The sequence below is a fragment of the Ailuropoda melanoleuca genome, chromosome 11, assembly GCF_002007445.2.
Source record: "Ailuropoda melanoleuca isolate Jingjing chromosome 11, ASM200744v2, whole genome shotgun sequence".
Taxonomy (NCBI): Eukaryota; Metazoa; Chordata; class Mammalia; order Carnivora; family Ursidae; genus Ailuropoda; species Ailuropoda melanoleuca.
Genome location: NC_048228.1, coordinates 43,100,929 through 43,124,803, shown reverse-complemented (window position 1 = coordinate 43,124,803; position 23,875 = coordinate 43,100,929). Strand labels below are relative to the sequence as shown.

At 37.1% G+C, this 23,875-nt stretch overlaps 1 protein-coding gene across 7 annotated transcripts in view; it reads right to left on the bottom strand.

Annotated features, from left to right (window-relative positions):
• Nucleotides 1-23,875, bottom strand: part of WDFY3 (WD repeat and FYVE domain containing 3) — a 264,597-nt gene that overhangs the window by 149,806 nt on the left and 90,916 nt on the right. For 6 of the 7 annotated variants that reach the window (XR_004628802.1, XM_002913595.4, XM_034671586.1 and 3 more), the window contains exons 3-6: nucleotides 23,644-23,854; nucleotides 16,046-16,169; nucleotides 4,965-5,074; nucleotides 205-366 (exon numbers count right to left, since the gene is read on the bottom strand). Coding sequence is in view for 6 of the 7 variants with exons in the window: in XM_002913595.4 (XP_002913641.3) it covers nucleotides 205-366; nucleotides 4,965-5,074; nucleotides 16,046-16,169; nucleotides 23,644-23,823 (576 nt within the window). In the remaining variant the exon portion in view is untranslated. Of the gene's footprint in view, nucleotides 1-204; nucleotides 367-4,964; nucleotides 5,075-16,045; nucleotides 16,170-23,643; nucleotides 23,855-23,875 lie in introns of those variants that run through there. The other variant, XM_034671587.1, reaches the window with a different exon arrangement.

Genomic DNA, 23,875 nt, shown 5'->3' with positions numbered 1-23,875 from the left:
CCTGCTTCTCCCTCTCTCTCTGCCACTCCCCCAGCTTGTATGCTCCTTCTCTCTCACTCTCTCTCAAATAAATAAAATCTTAAAAAAAATAAATAAATAAAGAGCATGGAATACTACAGAAAATGAAATAAACACTTTAGGGAGTGCACCTGTTTCACTTTAAATAGACTGTATTGATGGGCAGACAAACAGCAACTTCCATACCTGTACAAAAACTTTCTGGAGTAGTCCACGACGTTCTGCTAGAGGTAGCTCATTCTGTGCACCTCCAACGGCCTCAGGCACATGTGGAAGGTCAAAAAACAGATATAAACATTTAACCAGGGTGGAAGGCACTGACATCGTTGTCATGCAGTCCACAGTTTTCTGGAAAACAAACCAGAACATAAGTGAATAGGGTAGATAGACAGGTATAACTGTAATTGGTACAGCTAAGGAAGTTCACAAATTTTAAGCCAGAAGTTAAATCATTAACTCACAAATTTTAAGCCAGAAAATTATATATCAAAATAACTTTTTAAATGCCTGAAAAATTTTTAAAAAGACTCCATGCTGACAAATATTCATTTTCCATTTGGACAAGTCCGCTTCATTGAAGACTGAGATGTGTTTGTTATTTATTAAGTTTGCTATTTATTTATTTATGTGTTTATTTACTTATTTATTTATTTATTTATTTAAGAGGCAGCATGTTTCAAAGAACATAAGCTTTGCGATTCAGAAAAAAGAAACTTAACCATAAACTTGGACAAACTAATTTTGCCAGACCTCACTTTCCTCTCCTATAAAACAGATATAATGCCACATAGGTTTTAGAGTTAATATAAGCATTGTATAACAAATGTGACATCTATTAAGCACTAATTTACATATAAGTAGTTGCTTGACTATCATTTTTATTCTTATTATACATTCTTGGGGCTGGAAGGACACTTGAGGGATAATAGCCATCACTGACACACACAAAAAATCTCTATCATTTTCAACAGTTCTAAAGAAATTCCACCTTCTTCTTATAGCGAACCTTTCAGTATTTTTAAGAAATATATAATAATTGCCAAATTTTCTCATGGTGTAGTTCAGAATAAAAATTTTTACCACACTGGAGATCAAGAGGCTAGCACCATCTCTATTTAGCTTATTAGCTTTTTCATCAAGCATTCTTTGAATGCGTGGGGTACGTCTGGCAGTGTGCTGGGAAAGGGGCATGCAATGACAAAGCACCCCTGCCCTTCAGAAGACTGTAGTCTACTAACAGAAGCAGCTTCAAATATGATTTAATCTCTTAAGTGTAGCAATGATAGTACACACAAGCTAATATAGAAGGGAATGATCACCACTGCCAGGAATGGAATTGAAAAGTAGAGGAATTAAGAGGGGAAAGACCACCTGGAAGATACATAGGAGGCTGAACTCTATGGTACAGTATGTTTCAGGAAGCTGAGTCCAAAATTGTTAATTCCTGAAAAGCCACAAGATTAATGTCTAATCTTTAACAAGTGTTAATTATAAAACAGGCATAAGGCTAAGCACTTTAATTATCTTATCTATTCCTCCATCAACCCTACAAGGGAGGTTCTATTATTGTATGATCCTTACTTTACACATGCAGCAGTTGAAACTCATCTCTGACATCACCTGCCTCTGGTGAGAGAGCTGCTTTAATGGTCCCCAAGTGTGCATGTCTGATGACCTATGTGTGCATATGGTCTCCCACTCTGGTTTGACTTTTATTTTGCTGGCATTGGAGAACCAGTGAAGTGTTACAAAGGAATAACAGGACCAGATTTCAGAAAATTAGCTGGTGGTAGTCTAGATCTAAATCTGATATAAAAAGCAAGAAAACAAGGGTAATTAGGAAACTAATACAGAAAACCGAATGAGAGATGGGGCCTGAACTAATGCAGTAGGAGGGTGATGAGAGGAGAGAGAGCCTGAGGAACAATCTCTTACAAACAAACAAGCAAACAAAAGAACAATCCCTTGCATGACCTGGTCCCCTTCTACACATCCAGTATCATTTCCTGCCTCTAAATATTTCAAAAATTCTTTGCTCTTCCCACTATGATTATATCTAGTTACCCCTTGTCTCCATATATCTAACATTCGGTTTAAAGGTCTGCCCATGTCAGAAGCTTTAATTCCTCATCTTCCTCCCACCCTCACCTACACAACTTATAACTCTCACATTCCACATTTCTATTTTCATAGCACTACCTATACCCCATGATTGCATTTTATAGTATTATCTTCATCTACTCCATCTCTGTCATCTATATGCTGATTTAGGACATGTTTTAGTCATCTCTGTAGCTCACGGCTTCCAACAGGAAATGGTAAACAAACAGAAAAGCCAACTCAAAATATATAACCCTGAATTTTCTTTTAAAATGTCTCTTTTTCAGGGTGCCTGGATGGCTCAGTCGTTAAGCATCTGCCTTCGGTTCAGGTCATGAGCTCAGGGTCCTGGGATTGAGCCCTGCATTGGGGTGGGGGGCGAGAGTCCCTGCTCAGCGGGGAGCCTGCTTCTCCCTCTCCACCCTGCTCCTGCTCTATTTCTGCCATTATCTCTGTCTCTCCCAAATAAGTAAATAAAAATCTTTTTAAAAAAATTTTAAAAAATAAAATATCTCTTTTTCTAGTTATTACTAGCTTTCTCTTTCCATTAGGCAAAATGGCATGATTTCTCATTTTCATTTTATAACTGATAAACTAAAGTATAACTTGGTGTCCAAACTAGTAATTGGTGACATCTATAATTTTTTCAAAAAGTGATTAGGTTTCTCCTGATTCTTCTCTTACACTTTTAAGGCAATCTGTCCATTTGTACATATTTAAGTTAATCCACATTTACTGACTTTCTACTGTGTTAGGTATTTTGGCAGGACACACTTTCTGTTCACACCTGAGAAAGACAATATGAATAAAAATACGAATATGAATAAAACTTAGAAATATTTCAGGGTGCCTGGGTGGTTTAGTTGGTTAAGCGTCTGCCTTCAGCCCAGGTCATGATCTCGGGGTCCTGGGATCAAGCCCCAAGTTAGGCTCCCTGCTCAGTTGAGAGTCTGCTTCTCCCTCTCCCTCTGCCCCTCACCCCACTCGTGCTCTCTAAAAACTAAATAAAAATCTTAAAAAAAAAAAAAAACGCTTAGAAATACTCCAATTAAAAATGATTATTTTACATGCTATTCTAAACCAAACCAAATGTTGGTACAAGTTAGGCATCTATAGCTACCATCAACAGCAAACAGAATTGACATTTTGATAGTTTTCCAGTATGGTCACAGATACATGGAAACAATGGGCCTCTTGAGGACTATCTGAGGGTTACTTGGGGTAAATAAACAACTCCATTTGCCCAGGAATCAGGGTTGTCTGGGATGTGGGGCTTCCAGGCTAAAATCTGTAAAGTCCCAAGTATATCAGAGCATGCTGTTCTGATTCCTTTTGTGATAGATAGATAGATGATAGATAGATAGATAGATAGATAGATAGATAGAAAGAAAGAAAGAAAGAAAGAAAGAAAGAAAGAAAGAAAGAAAGAAACCTAAACCAGCAAACATAAAGGGAAACAGATCTAAGGGAAAAAAGTCTGAGTACTACTATGTGAGGCTAGTGACTAGTGTCAGGATGTGGTTACTAAGGAATACGCACTGTTTCTGGTATAGCCCATCATCATAGTATGAGTAGTGTCACGGCCACCTTTGTAAATCCCATTATTAAATGATGTCAGTTGCTTGAAAGCCCACTGTATTTAGATAATAACCATTCTCAAGACTGGTACGCACTTTGATTCTACTCGGAACTGTAATAAGTTGAATAAACTTCTTTCACGCCCACAACATCACAGGCCAAAAATCAGGTCTCCAAATAGCTCACCACCGAGTAGATGCAACACAGATCATGGCAGATCTTTAAAGGTAATTTAGAGAATAAATCAAGCAGGAAGGGATATATATTATTCTGAAAATGTCACTATTTCCCTATTTTCCATAAAAATTAGAAGAATTTAAAAGCATTTCCCACGTCCTTTATTCCTTATTAGCGAAGTGACCTCAGATGATTCTTCTAAGGCAAGTGCCCCTGATATGTGGAATCTGAGAAACAAGGCAGAGGATCATTGGGGAAGAAAGGAAAAAATGAAACAAGACAAAACCAGAAAGGGAGACAAACCATAAGAGACTCTTAATCTCAGGAAACAAACTGAAGGTTGCTAGAGGGAAGGGGGTGGGGGATGGGGTAATGGGGTGATGGACATTAAGGAGGGCACTTGACTGAATGGCACTGGGTGTTATATAAGACTGATGAATCACTGAACTCTACCTCTGAAACTAATAATAAAATTATATGTTAATTAACTGAATTAAAAAAAAAAGACTGGTGGGGGTGGGGAATGGGGGTGTGATAGCTAAACGGTATAGGGCTTCCTTTTGGGATGATGAAATGTTCTGAAATTGACTGTGGTGATGGTTGCACAACTCTGTGAATATACAAAAAACTACTGAATCACACATTTTAAATGGGTGAATTGCATGGTATGGAAATTATATTTTTTAAAAAGAATAAATGTGTTTAATAAACTTAAAAATATATTAATAATAAGGCAAGTGCCCTAACATGGGTCACAGAAGCGTTGGTCTGTACCAGATGGAGCCAGAGCTCAGGGCTACTCGCCTACAGTCACAGAAGTCCACCGCTGTGCTCTGCACGCTGTACGTGTGTTATGATGTGACAAAGATGGAAAACACTGTTCAAGTTAGGCATTTCTTCAGGCGTAAAATTTATAAAACAGAAGCCTTCTCATAAAGATGTTATAAGAAGCATGAAATCAAGTGTAAGAAGCATTAGAAGAATGTAATGATTATCACAAAATCTTATTTGGATACGATAATAAATTTAATTTCACAAAACTCCAAGAGGATAAAAAAAGAAGTTATCAAACATAAAAAGAAAGAACTTACCTGACCAGAGGATGCTAACAAATTAATTGTTGTCAGAAGCATCCAACCTCTACTGGCTTCTTCACTCTGATTGATTTCTAGGAATTGGACTATGGCCCGACTTGCAGCCTCTATAAAACCAAAGGAAAGCCATGAGGTGGGGGGATATCACATATAAAGAGATTCTTCCTTAAAACCTGCCAAAAAATGATCATTTACTAAGCATGTGCTTTATATCAGCACAATTACATGCTCTATGTAAAATCTGTTAAAAAGAGCAATATTTTATTGGTATATCTAGGCTCTTACAGCATATCATCATATCAATACCGAAATGGAGGAGTCAACCTTATTTTAGGGACAGTTACGTCATGAGCTAGTCAAAAGAAGTCATGAGTAAGGTAAAATTTGAGCTAAACGTACCTGGAAAACAAGGATATGTTTGTCTAGGAAGTGGGAGGGAAGGCAGGGAACAGAGAGATTAAAAGCACAGTATTAAAACAAAAGTATAAATAGAAGACTGAGCCTAATAAGTAAGACCAAGACAAAGAACTGTAATAACACTGTGTTAATATTCTACAAGAGCATTTTGAGAATTAGAGTCTAGCATCAACAGTAGTGACAGAAAATCGAAGCCAATTTATGAAGGAAGGTAATCTAAAGGCTGTTGACTTTGCGCAAGAGCAGGCGAATGCAGTTTCTCGAGCAAAGGAGATGATGAAAGGATCGTTCTAAGACAACATGGTGGTGATGTGTAGGACAAACTGGAAGGGCAAAGACTGGTTGGAGGTGACCCAAATCAGGAGGCCACCCCAGTGATTAGCACAAGGCAAGGTGGTGTGGGGGAGGGCTTCAACAGCTGACAGTAGGAATAGTGAGTGCCATGCACAGAAAGCCAGTGTTGGAGGAATCTATGAAAGTAAATTTAGTCAGTTATGGTTTTAGAGGTGAGGGAAAATGGACAAATCCTGAAGCATGTGCTTAATTTCATCAGCACAGAGTTCATCAATGTTTCTATCAATATGAGATGAATTAAAGTTGTCAGAAAATAAGTCTAATCTGTTCACTTACCAAAATCAACCTGGTAAGTTGCTAGTGTACACTTAATACACATCATAAAAATGCAAAATGTAGAATAAATAGAATTTAGGTTGCCTTCGAGGTTTTTCTTCCATTTAAGACAAGATAAAAGTGTTTCACTAAATAATTGAATGAAGACAAGACTTACACTGGATACTGTGCTGGGCATGTTTCATCTTTATATATTTCCATTTGAAAGAATATTTTAATAGGAAAAATTTTAAATAGCTTATTTTTACTAAGTCTTAACTATAACAAACACTCTTTAAAGTACTTAAGGATTTAACTCATTTAATCTTTACAAGAACGTTTTGAGTTTTTTCTACCATTATACCTGTTATAATAATACAAACTGAGAAATGGAGAGGATGAGTAATTTGCCTAGAGACACACAGCTAGTATGTGACAGAACTCACATTCAAATCCAAGCTGTCTAGCCTCTAAGAGATAAAGATAGTGATTTAAAAAAAATTACTGGAAAAGAGGGAAGCCAAAAGAATCCTGTCTTATTTCTAATATTTCAATATCTTAAAAGTGTTGAAATTATTGTATTCACATTTTCACTGATTTATACCCTCTCTCCCCGCTCTAGAAAATAAACACCATGGGAGCAGTTCTTGTCTGCCTTGTTCACTGCCAACCCCTAGTATGAAGCACATCACTGGCACTAAGTGGGTAGTCAATACATATCTGTTAAATGAGTGAATAAATCAAGCTAAGGAGGTCAAAGAAGGACACTTTGCGCTCAACTTGTTACAAACATCAAGAGTGTTTGAGTTTACTATGGATGACAGAGATTCCTGAAAGTTCTGAGAAGGGGAGTAATAATATAAAGAAAGCAATGTTTAAGGCTAGTTAAATTGTGAAGGTCTCAATAGAAAGGGGACCAAACAAAAGAATGTCACTGAGAAAGATTCTTTAGCAATTAGAGTTTGAGATCATTAGTAAAAATTGATCTGCAAATTTTTCTTGCAAATCTCTAATGGGCTAGGTTTTAACACTATATTACATAAGCCCTCTTTCCTTGACAGGAATTAAATGCTAGTGTAAGGAAGATGACTCCTTTCCAGTAAGTAAAATTTTCAACAGTTGACATGCTATGCTTTCATTTCCTAGGCTTCTGCACAAGTCAGGCAACTTTGGTATTTAAATTGTGCATTTCCAACTTCATAACTCAACATACTAAAAACCTACTTGCAGTCTTCAAATTGATTATTCCATCATGAAATCAATGTAACAAAATTCTATTTCATAACAATAACAACAAAAACATCGATTAGTAAATGAACCAGTCAATACCACCTACGCTTCTAATAGAGGACAAAAAGAAGAAAGATGCTGAAGAGACGAACAAAATTACCTTCCCAGTATGAAAGCTAGAGAGCTATAGATAAGACACATTTTGAGTGAATTGAAATGCCACCCATGTTTTTTAGCATAACACTATTAATGTTAAAAGGAAATTGGACAAATATGTATTTTTTGCTACTCAACAGCTGCTGTTCAGTAAGTTGTCAATTGCGAACAATGAATGCTAATGCTTTGAGAACCAAAACACCAAAAATGTACTCTTGGCTTGCAAGAGTTCTATTTATCTGAGCGACAGTGGGCATTTATACAAATGTGTGGTTACTCTTGTGCTGGCTGACAATGAATATTAAGGTATTCCTCAAGATAAGAACAGACAAATAATAGGTTAAAAAAAAACCCTCAATGTTCTAATTAAACATTACAACAGTTCAATGGATTGCTGAGCTGATTAAATAATACACGTGAAAATAAACTTTGAAAAAGATCAAGACAGTGTAATTATTAACAGTATCTAACAACTTTATCAACTTAATAATAACAACTATCCTTTTTTGAGAAGAATGGGGAGAAGACCTCATTGACAAAGGATTTTTATATAGCAAATGTATTCATAAGTCTATTTTACTCTCACCTATTTATTTCAGTATGTTGCTATTCAAAACACCTTAATGGGACCTCCCACTTTTTATTTTAAATGAGTCAAGTAGCTCACTGTAAAAGTCTTGAACATTCGGTGCGATCTTTAAAAAAATTATGTATACTAGAAAGTAATTTTAATTTAAACCTCCACAAATTATAGTTTCTTAAAACTTTGAAAGAAAAACACTTCTAGAAAAAAAAACTTTTTCTTAGGATCTTTCAATTTCACTAATATTTAACAAATACAAATTTAACTGATTTAACTTAAGGTTATAAAAGTTAATGAAAGGAACATATTAATATTAGTTCATCTTGAGAGTTACCAATCATTTGATTCAAGCTTTAGGTTTCACACTGCATTTCAATACATATAGTTTACTGAAAAATACAGAAATGGAGTTAGTAGAGCTCATTATTAGATTAAGTAATAGAAGGCAGACAATTTTAAAAGAAATTTAAAGATAGAATATAAGTGAATTCAGTTAGACAATATTCAGAACACTCAGAATGCAAAACTTAGTGCAATACATTTTTTCCTTTGCATTTAAAGCCTTTTCATTTTCAAACTTACACAACAGGATGATAATGTGAAACACATCAATAGTATTATTACATTTTTTTCCACTAATGAAGAAACCAAGCCCTAGAAACTCTTTCCCATCCCAAAAAAACTTCCACAAGTTAGTAAGAAAAATAGTATTAGAACTCACAGCTTCCATGCTCTTTTCTCATTTGATAATACACAACCACACCTTGGGAATAAAATTACCTGAGGGTGTTGTGGCTTTGAAATCCTTGGAGGACAGCGGGGCACACTGTTTTTCTGTTTAAAAAAAGAGGCTGGGTTGTCTACTTGGGGATTCACTACATTGCACTAATCCCACCACAGATGCTGTGTAAGACAGCAATTGCGGTAAGCATCCACCAGCTTCTCCATCACCAGGCCGCCGCCCACTGTATTTAACAGCAGCACCTATCACACAGTGATGTCATTAATAATAAACTGAAGATATTACTTTTACATGGATGGAGATTTTTTGCTTCAGTGACATATACGGACCACGTTCCCTTACAGCTAAGCAGACTGCATAGCTGAACTTACAACTAAAAGAGGTAGGAAAAAATCTTAAGCTATACCTTGTACACAATATGGCCACAAAATCATAAATTTTCTCAAATTAGTGAGGGCCACTACCTATTTTTAACAAAAGCTACACAGAGGCAACGAGAGAATTATGGGAGAGAGACAGAAAACTAGAACTGTCAAGTTGCCTTCATACATTACACATCAGTCCTTGTATCCATTTTGCATGTTTCTATTTTTACTAACTTCTGATGGATGGATTCAAATAACAGAATTGCAGATAAGAATATCTTCCTACTGAGATATCTACAATCCATGTTAGTAGCGATCTGATAAAAAGACTTGGTATGTGAGTGGTAATTAGGTAACAAAATAACAAGTACTTCATATCAAATTCAGAGGAGTCCTGAAAAAAAATAACCTTGCCGCGATGCACAACAAATACAGACAACTTTCAAATGAATAATAGAGGGCTCAATTTCTGGAGAAAAATGTGCATATGAATTATAGCAAAATTACTTTCAATGATAACTTCCTGTGCAATAAAAGGTCATGTGGTATCAAAAGTAGCCATACTCATAGAAACAATAAGTTAGAATGATGCCAAAGGCTGGGAGGAGGAGATGGGGAGTTGCTGTTCAGTGAGTATAAAGTTACAGTTATACAAGATAAAAAAGGTCAGGAGATCTGCTGTTCAACATCACGGTTAAAGTGAGCCGTATAATATACTTAAAATTTTGTTAGGAGGGTAAATCTCATGTTATGTGTTTTTTACTGCAATAAAAATCAAGTCAATCAGAAAATGAGAATGGGATATACATGAAGTAGGACGATTCAGGGGCACCTGGCTGGCTCAACTGGTTCAACAGCGGACTCTCGATTTCATTTCAGACCATGATCTCAGGGTCCTAGGATCAAGCTCGGGGTTGGGCTTGCACTGGGCTCCAAGCTCAGCGCAGAGTCTGCTTTCCCCCCTGCCCACCCCTACTCATGCTCGCGCGCTCTCTCTCTCTCAAATAAATAAATAAAATCTTAAAAAGAAAAAAAGATGATTTAGAATCCACCTAGGGATCTTGAAATTTTTTTACTAGAAAAATCAAAAGATCAAAAAATCTCCAAAGTATCTTTTTTTAAAGACTTTTATTTATTTGAGAGAGAGAAAAAACGAGAGAGAGAGAGAGAGAGAGAGAGAGAGAATGAGCAGGGCAGGCGCAGAGAGAGCAGCAGACTCCCCGCTGAGCAGGGAGCCCAAGGCAGGGCTCCAACCCAGGACCCTGAGATCATGACCTGAGCCGAAGGCAGCTGCTTAAATGAGTGAGCCACCCAGGCGCCCCTCCACCCAAGTTTGATAACAACATTGACCAAAAGAAACTTCCAACATTAAAGACTAAAAATAAAAGAACAAGGATTCCCACAGCCAGAGGTCTATAAGGCTGACGAAGGAGATACTCCAAAATTATGCTTTTCTCTCAAACATCAGTAAGTCTGGCTTTTCTAACACTACTCCAATTCTCAAAGCATTTAAAAAAATAAACAACCAAACCGAGAAATCCTCTATCAAAAATCAGTGAAGATTTTTTGAGCACCTCATCTGTGACAAGTAGTCCTCTAGGTGACACAAGGGTGAACACAACAGACAATAAAATTAAGTAAACGAGAGACCTCCAGATGACAAAGCTCTATAGGAAGCACTCAAGGTGACTGAATAAAATACTCACTGGTGTGGGGGTAGAGCATAAGGGATCTATCTGAGATAGGGTGATCAGGAAAGATTTCTCTTGTGGAGGTAATATCTACAAAAATTGAACTGAATTTCAATTCAATGGATTCTGAAGTTAATAAATTTCAAAAGTTTAACTAAAAACTGTATGGAATTACATGATCTGGAAAAATATATCTTAAAAATACCTGGAAATCAAGAAGTCATCAATGGAGGAGAGGCTCTGGGGGCTCTATGTACTATATTTGCAACTTCTGGTGAGTCTAGAATTATTTCAACGTAAAAAGTTTAAAAAAAAAAAAACTTGTGTAACTGTTACCGTATTTAACAATAACACATCTTGTACTCCATTTAAGATACTTTTCATTATGTCGAAAACCTACCCTATGTATGTAAAATCATAAGAGGATTTACGAAAACAAATCTCTAGTGCAGAAAGCATTTTCTACAAACATGCAGATTAGGTATTTAAAAGACAGCAACAGAAAAGCAAGTACAAATACAGTTTGGGGAATATTTTATTCTAATCTAGGGATATCACTCAAGAAAGAAAATTCAATACAGGAATGAAGATAGAACAGAGAAATTTCCCTTAATGTTACCTGTTGAAAATAGCTAAAAAGGCATAAAACACACAAATCTTATATTTAAGAGCAACTTCTCTGTTCTACAGGAATCACTGAAATCAGGAAAGACAAAAAGGATGCAGTCCTACTGTGTGTAGAGAAAGGAGAAGACAGGGGTGGAAGGTTACCTTAAACTATCTTACCACCTCTTTCACTGAATTTGCTTTAAGGACTGCAAAATAATATAATTAAAATCATTTCACTTTTTAATATAATTAAAATCACCTCACTTTAAAATCATATATCAATTAATATAATGTTCTGCTTCTGAATAAGAGATTTAGTCCCTCAATCTAAAAATATTTTAATGGCTTTTGCTCCAAAGACTCCATAATGGGCTCCAGTTAAAGATGGAAGATTGTGCACGTGCATTTATCTGCTTTCTCCCGAAGCCCCACAGCTATGGATTGAATTGTGCCCCTCTCCCTCAAATTCCTATGTTGAAGCACTAACTCTTAATGTGATGGTATCAGAGATGGAGCCTCTGAGAAATAAGTAGGGTTCAGATACAGTCATCATGGTGGGGGTCCTCATGATCAGATTAATGCCCTTATAAGAAGAGACACCAGAGCTCTCTCTCCCTCCTCCAGGTGAGGCCACATTGAGACGTTGCTGTTTGCAAGTCAGGAAGAGAGATCTCCCCAGAAACCAATCATGCTGGCACTCTGATCTTAGACTTTCAGGCTCCAGAACTGTGAAGGAATATTTCTGTTATTTAAGTCACTGGTCTACGGTATTTTGTTATGGCAGCTTGAGCAGATTAATACACCCACTAAAATGGTTATAAAAGGATTTTTTCAAAAAGCCTAAACCCATAAGGACAAAGAGAATAGGAAAGATGAAAGCAACATTTTGGATACTAAAATAGCAGAGAGGTTAGTGGTAACTGATTTAGCAAACTCTAGAATCTTAAAGCAAACGCAGGAAAAATGAAAAAGCAACTAAACTACAACAGGACCCCCAAGAGGCTCAGGAACTGGGGGCACCAGGTACCTTTGGAAGCAGAGATAAACGTGGGCATGTACACAGGAGGCCTGGTAAAAGTATGTCAAACAGCATGAGGACCGCCCCCCGCCCCCAGATGCCACCACTTGGGCACCAGACTGGAGGTTTGCTCACTAGGAACAGTGAGGGATGTGTTAGGGCTGCGGTAGGAGTGAGGGAGTGAGCACATCACACCAGGCACAGCTGTGGACTCCTGGAGATCCAACAGAAGCGTACACACTGAATGCTGAGGGTCCTCAGACCTTTCCCCTACTCGGCTTCCAAAATGCTGAGAGGCAGACATGTATCTTCCAAGTAGCAAATGGACATTCTTCATTGGGGACTCTGCCTAGCTCAGGGGAGAGAGTCAACTGAACAGCCTAGCAAGATCACACTGGGCTGATGCTCAGTTTCAAGCCCCACCCACAACTGCAGAGCTAGCCAGCAGCTTTCGAAGGCTCCATGCTTACACAGGAGCAGATGGCCAGGGAAGTTCTCTAACCTAAAAGACAGACAAAAGCAAATTCACAAAAAGACAACCTGAAAGAAAAAAAGCTTAAAAAGCATCTACGAAAGCATAGACACCAATAGAAAAAGAAACTCTTTAGGAATTAAAATTATAACGTCACAAATTTAAAAAAAAAAAAAAAAAAAACCCTCCACAGAAGGGATGGATGGTAAAAACTGATAGGGTCGAAAACCAAAAACACAAAGTAAGAGAAAAAAAGAATAGGAGAGGGACAGTCTCAGTGGTACATCTGACTAGAAAAAGAAAACTGAGTGGAGGACATCATTATACAAATAATTCACAATTTCCCAAAATTAAAGGATAAAACAAGGGGTTCCCAGACTTCCCAGACTTCAAAGTCCAATAAGTACTCAGCATAATATACAAGAATGTATGCTTCCAAGGCATGTTATCATAAAATTTTTGAACAGGAGGGACAAAGAAAGGACCCTAAGTGTTGTAAATAAACAAACAAATAAATAAATAAATAAAAGAAACAGAAAGAAACAACAACCTAGGTAGCTTCAGATTTCTCAATAGCAGTGTAGGAATCCAGAATATGAAGGAGAAATTATTTTTAAATTCTCACATAAAATGATTTCCAACCTAGTATCTGATACCCACTGGAAGGGGGATAAATGTAAGGCAAGCTGCAAGATTTTTCCAAAATGACCCTGAGAGCTCCTCCCGGGCTGCCTGGAGAAGAACCTAGCTAAGACACCCCCTACCGACCACATCCCCAAGGGAGTTGCTAGACCCAAACTCAACTTCCCATGACGCTGGCAGCTTCCGCTCTCTGGTAGGAGGGCCTGTAACTTCCCCTGGGCCCCAAAGTCTCCTGGGGCTAAACAGCGAGGATCTGCAAACAGCTCCTATAAACATCCAAAAGACATTCAAATCCAGTACTCAAACAGCCAAGATCATAAGCAGTTTGTTTATGTCTTCACTGATAAGATCGCATTTATGTTTGTACTTCAGGAACAGAGGGGCGTCAGGATTTTTCAAGCACGCTTTTCTGTGAGACAATGAGGGTGGTAGTCCCGTGCCTTCTTTCCTCTTGCTGAACCCCTGGTTTTATGTTTCCCCATTCTGCAATAAAGCCACGCTATAGGACATGTTGTTCTAAGCCCTAGTACCTGAAAGGCTGTCAAGCCTAAAGCCATCACCTTCCTTGACAAAAAGAAAGGAACCCATCTTACAAAGTAACAGTCAAAAATTTTTTTTCACTAATCGGATTTCTAAAAAACAAAACAAAACAAAACACATATACACACATAACATATACACACATAAAAACCAAAACCTTAAATGGTAACTTCCCTACATCTTTTCTCAGAAAGCTGCTGGAAAAGATGCCTCAACAAAAATGAAAATGTTAGTTTGAGAAAAAAAGACGCCTGGAGATTCAGGAAACAGGCTCCATCCGAAAGTGGAAAAGACATCCCAGACGACGTGAGTGGAAATGTAAAAAGGACAGCTGTGCAGCTGGCCTAGGGAGCAACCAACACGGATTAACGGATTAACGCAAACCAGAAAGTTATGGAAGAGCTATTTGCAAGATGAAACTGAGGGAATATCTGATGCCTTCAATCATATTGACGGGAGATTCAGAAAAACATTTTAGCAATAGGGGACGAATGTGTGATGAAAATCTAGAAAACTAGTAAATAAAAAACAGGCAATTATTAACTCAGTTGGAGGTGGAAAAGAAGTTTTCAAAAAAGAAATCACAGAGTACCATAGGATTCATCTTAAAATAGTGTTTTCACAGTCTATACAAGATAATATTGATGTAATCAAATTATGACAGCACAATATTTGAGGGGCTTAGGAAGCACGCAAGTACAGGCAGTGGTGGTAAGCTTTAGAGAGTGAAAGTCTTTAAAGACTTTTTCTTTTTTTCTTTTGTGGGAAGTCAAAAGATAGTATCTAAACGCAAAAAAACAAGGGCACACACGGTAAGCACATGATTTAGAGACACAGAAGTAAATATAAAAAAAATTTTTTTTTTAAATAAGAGTGAGAAATGGAGTTGAACTAGGATGGCAGAAGGGAGATGCCGTTTTCAATAAACCTTTTAATTATCTGACCCTTAAGTACGTGACTATATCATGTTAATAAGGAATAAATTTAAAAAGAAGATTGTTAAACAAAAGCTTTACTGTTAGTATTGGAAAAATAATAATTTGATGGCCTGAAAAGATAAGTGGTTGTCCAAAGAGACATTATAAAGAGAATTTAAATAATCAATTTATCAGTCTAATGCTTCAATAAGAAAGCTACACTCAAATGATCATTACAAAACCAAAATAACAAAATAAAACAGTCAAGATAAAAATCCCTCAGACATACTGTTAAGTTAGAAAATGACTAATGGTAAATAAAAACAAGAAAGCTTATTTTAATTTTGGGTAAAGGGATGATACCTTATGAAGTTTAAAATTACCTATTTACGAATAAGAACAGTTATCCAGGAAGCATTCATAAAAAGCCGACTATACGTAAAGATTATAGGTTAAAGGCCCTAAGCAGTTTATGGTCTAATAGGAAGATAAAGACACACACACAAATAACCACTGGTGGAACTGAGAAACAAAGAGCAGTTCCAAAGAGAAAGCTTTTCTTTTGATTAAGGGAATTAAGAAACATTCCACCAAAGAGGTGTGATTTAATCCAAGCTTCAAAGATTTAGACATACTGGTGTCGGGGGTTGGGGGCAGAGTCTCCCTTCTGGGTGAACCATCATAAGTAAAGGATAAAAATAAGAACATAGACATGTTCACGACTATAAGCAGCTTCATTTGATTGAAATATAGAAAAGAAAACAAGAAATAAAACATGGACTTAAAAAAAAATTCATATGGCCAGATCTAGGATTTGAGTTGAATGTCATGGTAGGAATCTGGATTTTGTTCAGAAGGAAACAGAGTTTTTGGGAGAGCAGGGGTGGGGATGGGAGGTCCAAGGACGATGTCCTTGAGTACAACTGCTCCACTTGAAGGGAGATATTGAACCAACCAACAGCAGAGAGTGAGGGACAGGTAATTAAAACCCACGTGGATAAAACTGGCTCAATTTTCTCTTTAATTTTAATAGCACTTTTACCAAATAGCCTATTCAAATAGTTTTTGCTGGTTTCAGTAAAAATACCTGTGGATTTGTTTGATGCTCTCCTTCGAATTTCTGTCACCATCAATCGTGAGACTTGGGTTGTGAACTGCAGAAGGTCAGAAAATTTTTCTGTCATTGTATTTGGTGGAGCATTTCCAAAAACCTGTAGATGAAAAAAAAATTTTAGTGAAGCACTGTCAACTACTGACTTTCATTCTATACATTTCAAAGTGTGGTAGGACTTAAAAATCAAGTCAAAAAAGTATTCTTATACAGATATTTTGAATCTGAATAATACGTTTAAAATACAACTCTTTCAATAAATCCTATCTAGCCACATTTCCTAGTACATATTACACAATCTTTTGAATGATTAAATAAATGAAATAAACATCAAAGAGTAGTTATCTATAAAATTTCAATCAATCTTAGTGGTAAACTTTAGAAAGCACGTTTCTCTGAAGAGATCTAAATTAAGAATTTAAAGAAAGGGGAGCCTGGGTGGCTCAGTGGGTTAAGCTTTGGACTCTGGGTTTAGGCTTAGGTCACGATCCAGGGGTCTTGAGATGGAGCCAAGCAGAGCCCCGCCCTGCATATGGGTCTGCACTCAGCAGGAAGTCCGCTTGAAGATTCTCTTCCTCTCCCACTGCCCCTGCTTCCCCAAATGTGCACTCTCTAAAATAAATAAATAAATCTTTAAAAAAAAGAATTTAGAGAAAAATGGTAAGGTTCTATGATGGCACATAGATTACATCAGATGGTGAAAAGCAGGGATTTATCTATGGTTAAGTCTTAGGCTGAGTATAGAATTCACTACACTCATGCTATAGCTCAGAATTTCTAAATTCTACAACAATTCCCAAAACAAGACTGTTAGGAAAAAGACTAAAGAAAATGAATGTGAGGGTCATGAAATACCCTTGTTTTAATTAAAAATCTAAGACGAACTTAAGAATAAATAATTCTTTTTAAAAAAAGATTTTATTTATTTAGAGAGAGAGATTGCACACAGGTGAGCAGCGGGAGGGGCAGAGAGGGAGGGAGAGAGAATCTCAAGCAGACTCCCTGTTGAGTGTGGAGCCCTACGAGGGGCAGAGCTCAATCTGAAGACCCATGGATCATGCGTTGACCTAAGTCTAAGCCAAGAGTCGGAAGCTTAACCCACTAGGCGCCCCTAGAATACATAATTCTTAAAGATAAACCAGTGTGGGCTCAGCAAAGAGGACAAGAAAATGCAACCTGGACCGACAGTCTTAGGGAAAAAATGGCTATATAACTGGATGTATCCTGAAATATTATTTTGAAAAATGTTCTTTATAGCGAGAAGGAAATCCAGTCTTCTGAAACTATTATGATAGCTTTCTATCATAATACTAATCACACAGTATTTTGTATTCTTATTATGTGTCCAAATGTCACTACAAAAGGATGGAACATATCTTACTCATCTTTGTACTTGACTTTGCCTTAATTTATAGAGATGTTCCCTAAATACGTTTGTTCATTTATATGCTGTCTCCCACCCCCATAACAACAGATTCTGGAGAACATTTAAGTAGCACTGAAGAATACATAAATTATAACATGAGAATGTAAACTATAATTAAGAAAGAAAACAAAAACAAGGAAATAAACCACAGCTAGGGAATGGATGGGGGAAAAAAGACTAAAAATCTAAGTAAAAATCTAAGACCAAAAGACCAATTCTGTATTTGCTGTGCTTTGGTCATAAATTTTGGCTCAAACATACAAAAGAGAAAACCTACTCTATCACATGGTTCACAATGTCTTAGGTAAGAAAAAATATAATTAAGGAAGTATCTCTATTTTCATACTATAGCATAAAAACTTCCTTCCAAGGATCCTCAAAAAAGGATATAACTTATAATGTAATATTCTTGTAACAGAAATTTATTTCTTACATTCTTAGAACAGATATAATATTCCTTACAATCTCCTTCAAACTGAGCTGAAACTACCAAACAAACAAATCCACTCTACAGGGTATACTTTTCTTTGGCTATAAAGACTGTTCATTAACTTGACACAGGAGTAATTTTACATTATCTCAAAGAACAAATAAACTCTACTTTTCAAGACCTCAATAAATTGTTTCCGGCTGAGATATTGATAAATGTTGTGTATTTATAGATCAACTGGGTCACTTGTTAGTAAGACCCATATTCTTTAACAAATTAGAGGCAAATTAGAAATTGAGAAGCCTAATAATGACACACACTTGAATAACCATTCTACTTCCAACTCAGAGATGTGAGTACGTAACTGTTGTTTATTAAACAATTGTGTATTTTGGTAAGGCAATTATGAACCCTTTCATCAAAATAATTTATAACAGGCAAATATTCCTATTACCCAGAATATATTAATATATATTTTGCTCCTAAGAACTATTAAGAGCTATTTTATTCTGAAGAGTTATGAAGACAACTTCATAAAATAATAAGATCATTTCTTAGTATATGGATATTCAAGCAGTCTTCACACTAGGTGAATAATACATCGTTAAAAATGCAGTTAACTTGGGGCACCTGGGTGGCTCAGTTGGTTAAACGTCCGACCACTGATTTCTGCTCAGGTCATGATCTCAACATTTTGAGATCAAGCCCTGCATTGGACTCCACTGGGTGTGAAGCGTGAATAAAATTCTCTCCCTCTGTTCCCCCACAGCGCCCCTCTATTCACTTAAAAAAAAAAAAAAAAGGAAAAAAAAAAGAAACCTAACTTTTCACACAAATCCTGATATTTAACTGCTTTATTGCCATGAGAAACTTTTTTTCAAAAGATATGCCTTCCTTGAACTGACCAAATCACTATTATGGAAGAGTTATGTCCTATTTGCTAATTTGAAATGAACAACTATTGCTTCTTTGACATAAAGAACTTTTAGTCCAGTGATTCATTCTTTTCATTTATTCACTCATAAATATTTATTGATCTCCTATATATGCCAGGCAGCATCTGGAGTCATGAATACAAAGGTAAACAGAAAGTTGTGACCACCAAAGTAAATGAAGCAACGAGGATTCCCATGCTTATGGAGTCCACATTTTAGGACAGGAGACAAACATAAATTAAGAATGGAAATTACATTAGTGATACATTCTAAAAGAAGTAAACAGGGTAAGTAGAAGGGAATGCCTATGGTGGGGACAGGCTGTCAGCGAAGCTCTCCCTGAGACGACACTGGCATGAAGGAGTGACATAGTACAATGAGACAAAGTCACACAATTCAGAGCACCAAAGAAAGAGGGTGCTGGGCAGCACGAAGAGCTGTGTTAAGACCTCCAGGTGGACACGAGACCGGGGTAGGTGAGGAATCCAAAGGCTGGTACAACTGGAATGTATTTTATGAGATGAGAAATGTGCAAGGTAAGGCTGGAGAGGTACAAGGACTAAAACATGAACTGACATTTAGATAATACTGAATATATAAGGTAGCAAAGAACAGAATTTTTTCTGTGATTAACTTCAACAATTAAATCTAAAAATATTAGGTACGTATTTAGCCACCTTCCACAAATAGCGATATTACTTGAAAATACACAATGCTTCAATCATGTGCTTAAATGTGTGCTACAGAGGATGAAGCATGGAGCTGGGAATCCAAGGAGGCCTGGCTTCTCCTCACCCTCAGACACTACTGGTCAAATTTTTCTCATTCTCCATTTCCCCATTTGCCTAGGGACAGAGTCAAGCAAGAGACTGATAGTAATACATTCAACTCAGAAGAAATATATGTGACATTCATAACTCAGATTAAAAAAAAAAAAACAGCAGTGAGGAACAAACATGCTGTCTACCAAATTCAAGAAAAATACTAGTTACCAAGCAAGGAGCATTTATAATGTGCCTAGCACTATTCAAATACTTGATATGTAATGTCATTTAAATCTCATAAGATCCTACATAGTGTCCTCATTTTACAGAGAAGGAACTTAAAGTTTAAAGAAGTTGAACAACTTAAGCCAGAAGGTGGTGGAGACAGAATTAAAAATTAGGTCTGTCTGATTCCAAGCCATGCTCTTAATCACTCAGTGCTATGTTGTCTCATAACTTCATATGAACCCTATCACTGTCACTTTACACATTTTCACCTTAAGAGGGGAACAGCATGGTTAGACTTGATTTCAGAAAAGTCATTTTTAATAGTCACCTAAATTACAGAAAATTTTCTAGCACTTCCTCAACAAAATGTTTTTGGCATACTCAGGGAGAACAAATTAATAGTGCTATTTAATGCCATGTACGACACAGGAGCTCAACATAGGGACGCCTGGGTGGCTCAGTCAGTTAAGTGTCTGCCTTTGGCTATGATCATAGGGTCCTGGGATAAGGCCCCACATCCAGCTCCTTGATCAGCAGGAAGCCTGCTTCTCCCTCTGCCTGCCACTCTCCCTCTGACAAATAAATAAATAAAATATAAGGAAAAAAAAAAGCTCAATTTATATTTGTTAATGAATAAAGCTACTCAAATAAAAATTTATTAAATATGACTAATAAGAGAGGTTGGAATTTTTACAAAGTTTTCTAAAATGGTGTCTTTTGTCTCCTAAACATATGTAATATCTAAAATTCAGTTACATAGTACTGACCATAAGGAGTCCTGGAATAATTTGCTATACATAACAGATTTAAAAACTTAACAATGAAGATATAATTGCATTATTTCATAGTAAATGAGTCTTATTAATTAATATAAATAATTAGGAAAACATGTATATCCTCCTGGTTTCTAAGAAGGACCACCAACTCAAGAGAAAAGAAACTGAGAAGGCTCAGTCCCTTTCTCTTCTTTGGGATATGCCTGCCTCATGGGAACATGCACTCTCATCGGCTCTGCATGGGGCTTGCAACCATCCAGTTTTGCCAGGGGCTGTAAGAAAACAGAGCTATTTCAGATGTGAATTTAGCAAATCCTTTGTTGCACAGACCTAAGCTATACTGTCCAATATCAACTGTATTGCTATTATGTAATAAGTACTAAACTGTATATTGTAAATACAAAGCTGTAAAAATGTAAATGGTTCACCTGTCTGACTTCTGATCGATCTCTCATTTGGTTCTCAACTTGAGTATTCTTCCTTTAAAGCCAACAATTTAAAAAGTAAAGGTCACTTGAAGGGATAAAAAAAGAAAAACACTATATTCAACTTAGGTGCTTCTCAAATAATTCAAAAACAGGGGAGTTTCTAAAAGAAGACCTAGTTAGTAAAATTATATTTTAAAACACACAATGAAGTATGATAACATATACCATGGTAATTAACAATAGCAGTTAATTTTTAGATGACTAAAATGTTATTCATTTTTGAATAGTTTAAGCCAAGTATTTTGTCAATAAGCTTTTGTTCTTAAGACTAAAAAGGTTAATTATTTTTAAGAATGCTGGATAAATATTATTCAGCTATTCTCAGACTCCACCATCGCCTCTCAGATGACAGCAGCAGTCTCCTTGCAGGACTGTGATGAAGACCAGAGGAGGCAGCTGAAGGCCTCAGCATGAGCCCTAGCCCAGAAAAAGGACTCAACACATGTCATTTCTCAACCTGTGTCTCTTAAAGGCAAAACTCACACACTACTGAGCACTCTTTAAAAACGATTGCGTAGATAGATGCTCATGTCTATCAGCAATATGGTTATTTGCCATTTTATGAACATTTTTCAGTCCTTATCTTACTGGGTCTCTCTATGGTACATGGTAGTGTTGACTACTCTCTTTCTTACATTTATCTTTTGAGCTCTATAACCACCCCTCTCCTGATTCTTTTTGTACTGCTACTGACCAGCTCCTGTTCTGTATCCTTCATGGGTTCCCCTTCTTCCATTAGACATTCATATTCTCCATTGCTGATCTTTAGCCTAATGCTCTTCTCACTTGGCAGTATAAGCCACGAGTAATCTCTCATCCCCTTCCAGAGTTGCAACTACCCCATCTGTGCCAGAGCCTCCAAACCACATATCCAGCCAAATCCTCTACCTGAGCTTCTTACTGAATACATGCACTTGGGAAGCTCGCAAATAGTTCAGACTCAATGATACAAACAGAATCTATCTTCTACAACTTTCTTTCTCAGAAATTGGGAAAAACATTCCCAATTAGTTTCCCAAATTAGAAACCTAGTAGATTGCTTACCTTGATCCCTTCTATTCTCTTATTCTATTGCTTAAAATACTTCATTGGTTCTGCACGCCTCCAGGAAAAAGTACTGGCTCCTAATACAACATACAAATCCATCATGATGTACCTCCTATCAATCTTGACAGTCTTATTTTATGTTCCTCCTCGATATAAAATCAACTTCTTGGGCTCTTTATAGATACTGGTACATATTAAAATATTTGTTGCCTTTTTTTTTTTTTTAAGATTATTTATTTATTTATTTGACAGAGAGACAGTCAGTGAGAGAGGGAACACAGCAGGGGGAGCAGGAGAGGAAGAAGCAGGCTCCTAGCAGAGGAGCCTGATGTGGGGCTCGATCCCAGAATGCCGGGATCACACTCTGAGCCGAAGGCGGATGCTTAACGACTGCGCCACCCAGGTGCCCCTAAAATATTTGTTGCCTTTTACCTTGACTCATGCTTTAATCTCTAATTACCTTCTTGGTTAATTTGGTCCAGTTAATTCCAATTGGGCTAATGCTTATCTTTTAAGGCCTCAAGAATATCATATTCTTTTTAAGATTTACCTATTTATATGAAAAAGAAAGAGAGAGAGAGTGCATGCGTGTGCGTACTAGAGTAGATGAACGGCAGAGGGAGAGAGAGAGAATCTCAAGAAGACTCCCCACTGAGCACAGAGCCCAATGCAGGGCTCCATCCCACCACTCTGAAATCATGACCGCAGCCTAGCTCAAGAGTCGGGGGTTCAACTGACAGAGCCACCCAGGCACCTCCACATCACATTCTTTAAGGAGACTTCCCTTCCCTAATCCCCACAGACTTTTATACAACTTTCTTTCAAGGGGTGCCCTTCAAGGCTAAAAAAGCTAAAAGTAGCAGCAGTAATTGGCAGTGAAGAGTGGTGGAGCATCTAAAAGCCCCATGGAACTACCTGACTTTTAAACTATGTACTTGTACACCTTTGATAAAAATTTAAAATTATTTTAAATATCCCCAGCAAGACTGCTACATGTAATCAACTTGACAAAATACCTTAAAAAATTAACTCTATTTAGACTCTCTTGGGCCCATAACTATCCTCTTTCAAAATCTCTTACAGAAAACCTGCCAAGCAACAAAGCAAACTGAGATGATTCTGTAAAGTGTACAAAATACTTGGGCAATTACATTCTTTGGTGCAATAAACCATCATTTCAAAAAAATAAATAACAAATGGTCATTTATAACTTATCCCTCTTCCAAAACTCACCATTATAGGAACATTTTACAGAATGCTCAGTCTTCCTTTTATCTGTTAGAACTAAATGGAATTTACTCTGACCAGGTGTCAGATAAAGTCACATGGCTTTACAGCGAATTGAAAGGAAGGAATGAAAACATCAAGCTTCTCAAAAACTCATTCTATCACTTTTTCCTATCTGTGATTTACAATAACCTTAAAATTCCTGCAGTGCTAGCCAGTCCTGGAAGGCATGGCCTTAGCAGCCTAGACTTACCCTGTTAAACACTGGCAGCATCATGTACAGCTTCTCCTCTTGCTCCTTCTGAGTCATGTGCCGGGGAGGGTGGCACAACTCCGTGAAGAGACGGCGGAGGTGCATCAGTCCTAAGGCGTTGTCTTGGGGGCTGCACTCCTCCTGCCTCGGTCGCCCCATGATCCTCTTCACCATGTTCATCTTGGCTGGTTGGTGATAAACACTTCTAATTCTGTGGGAAGAGGTTCATACG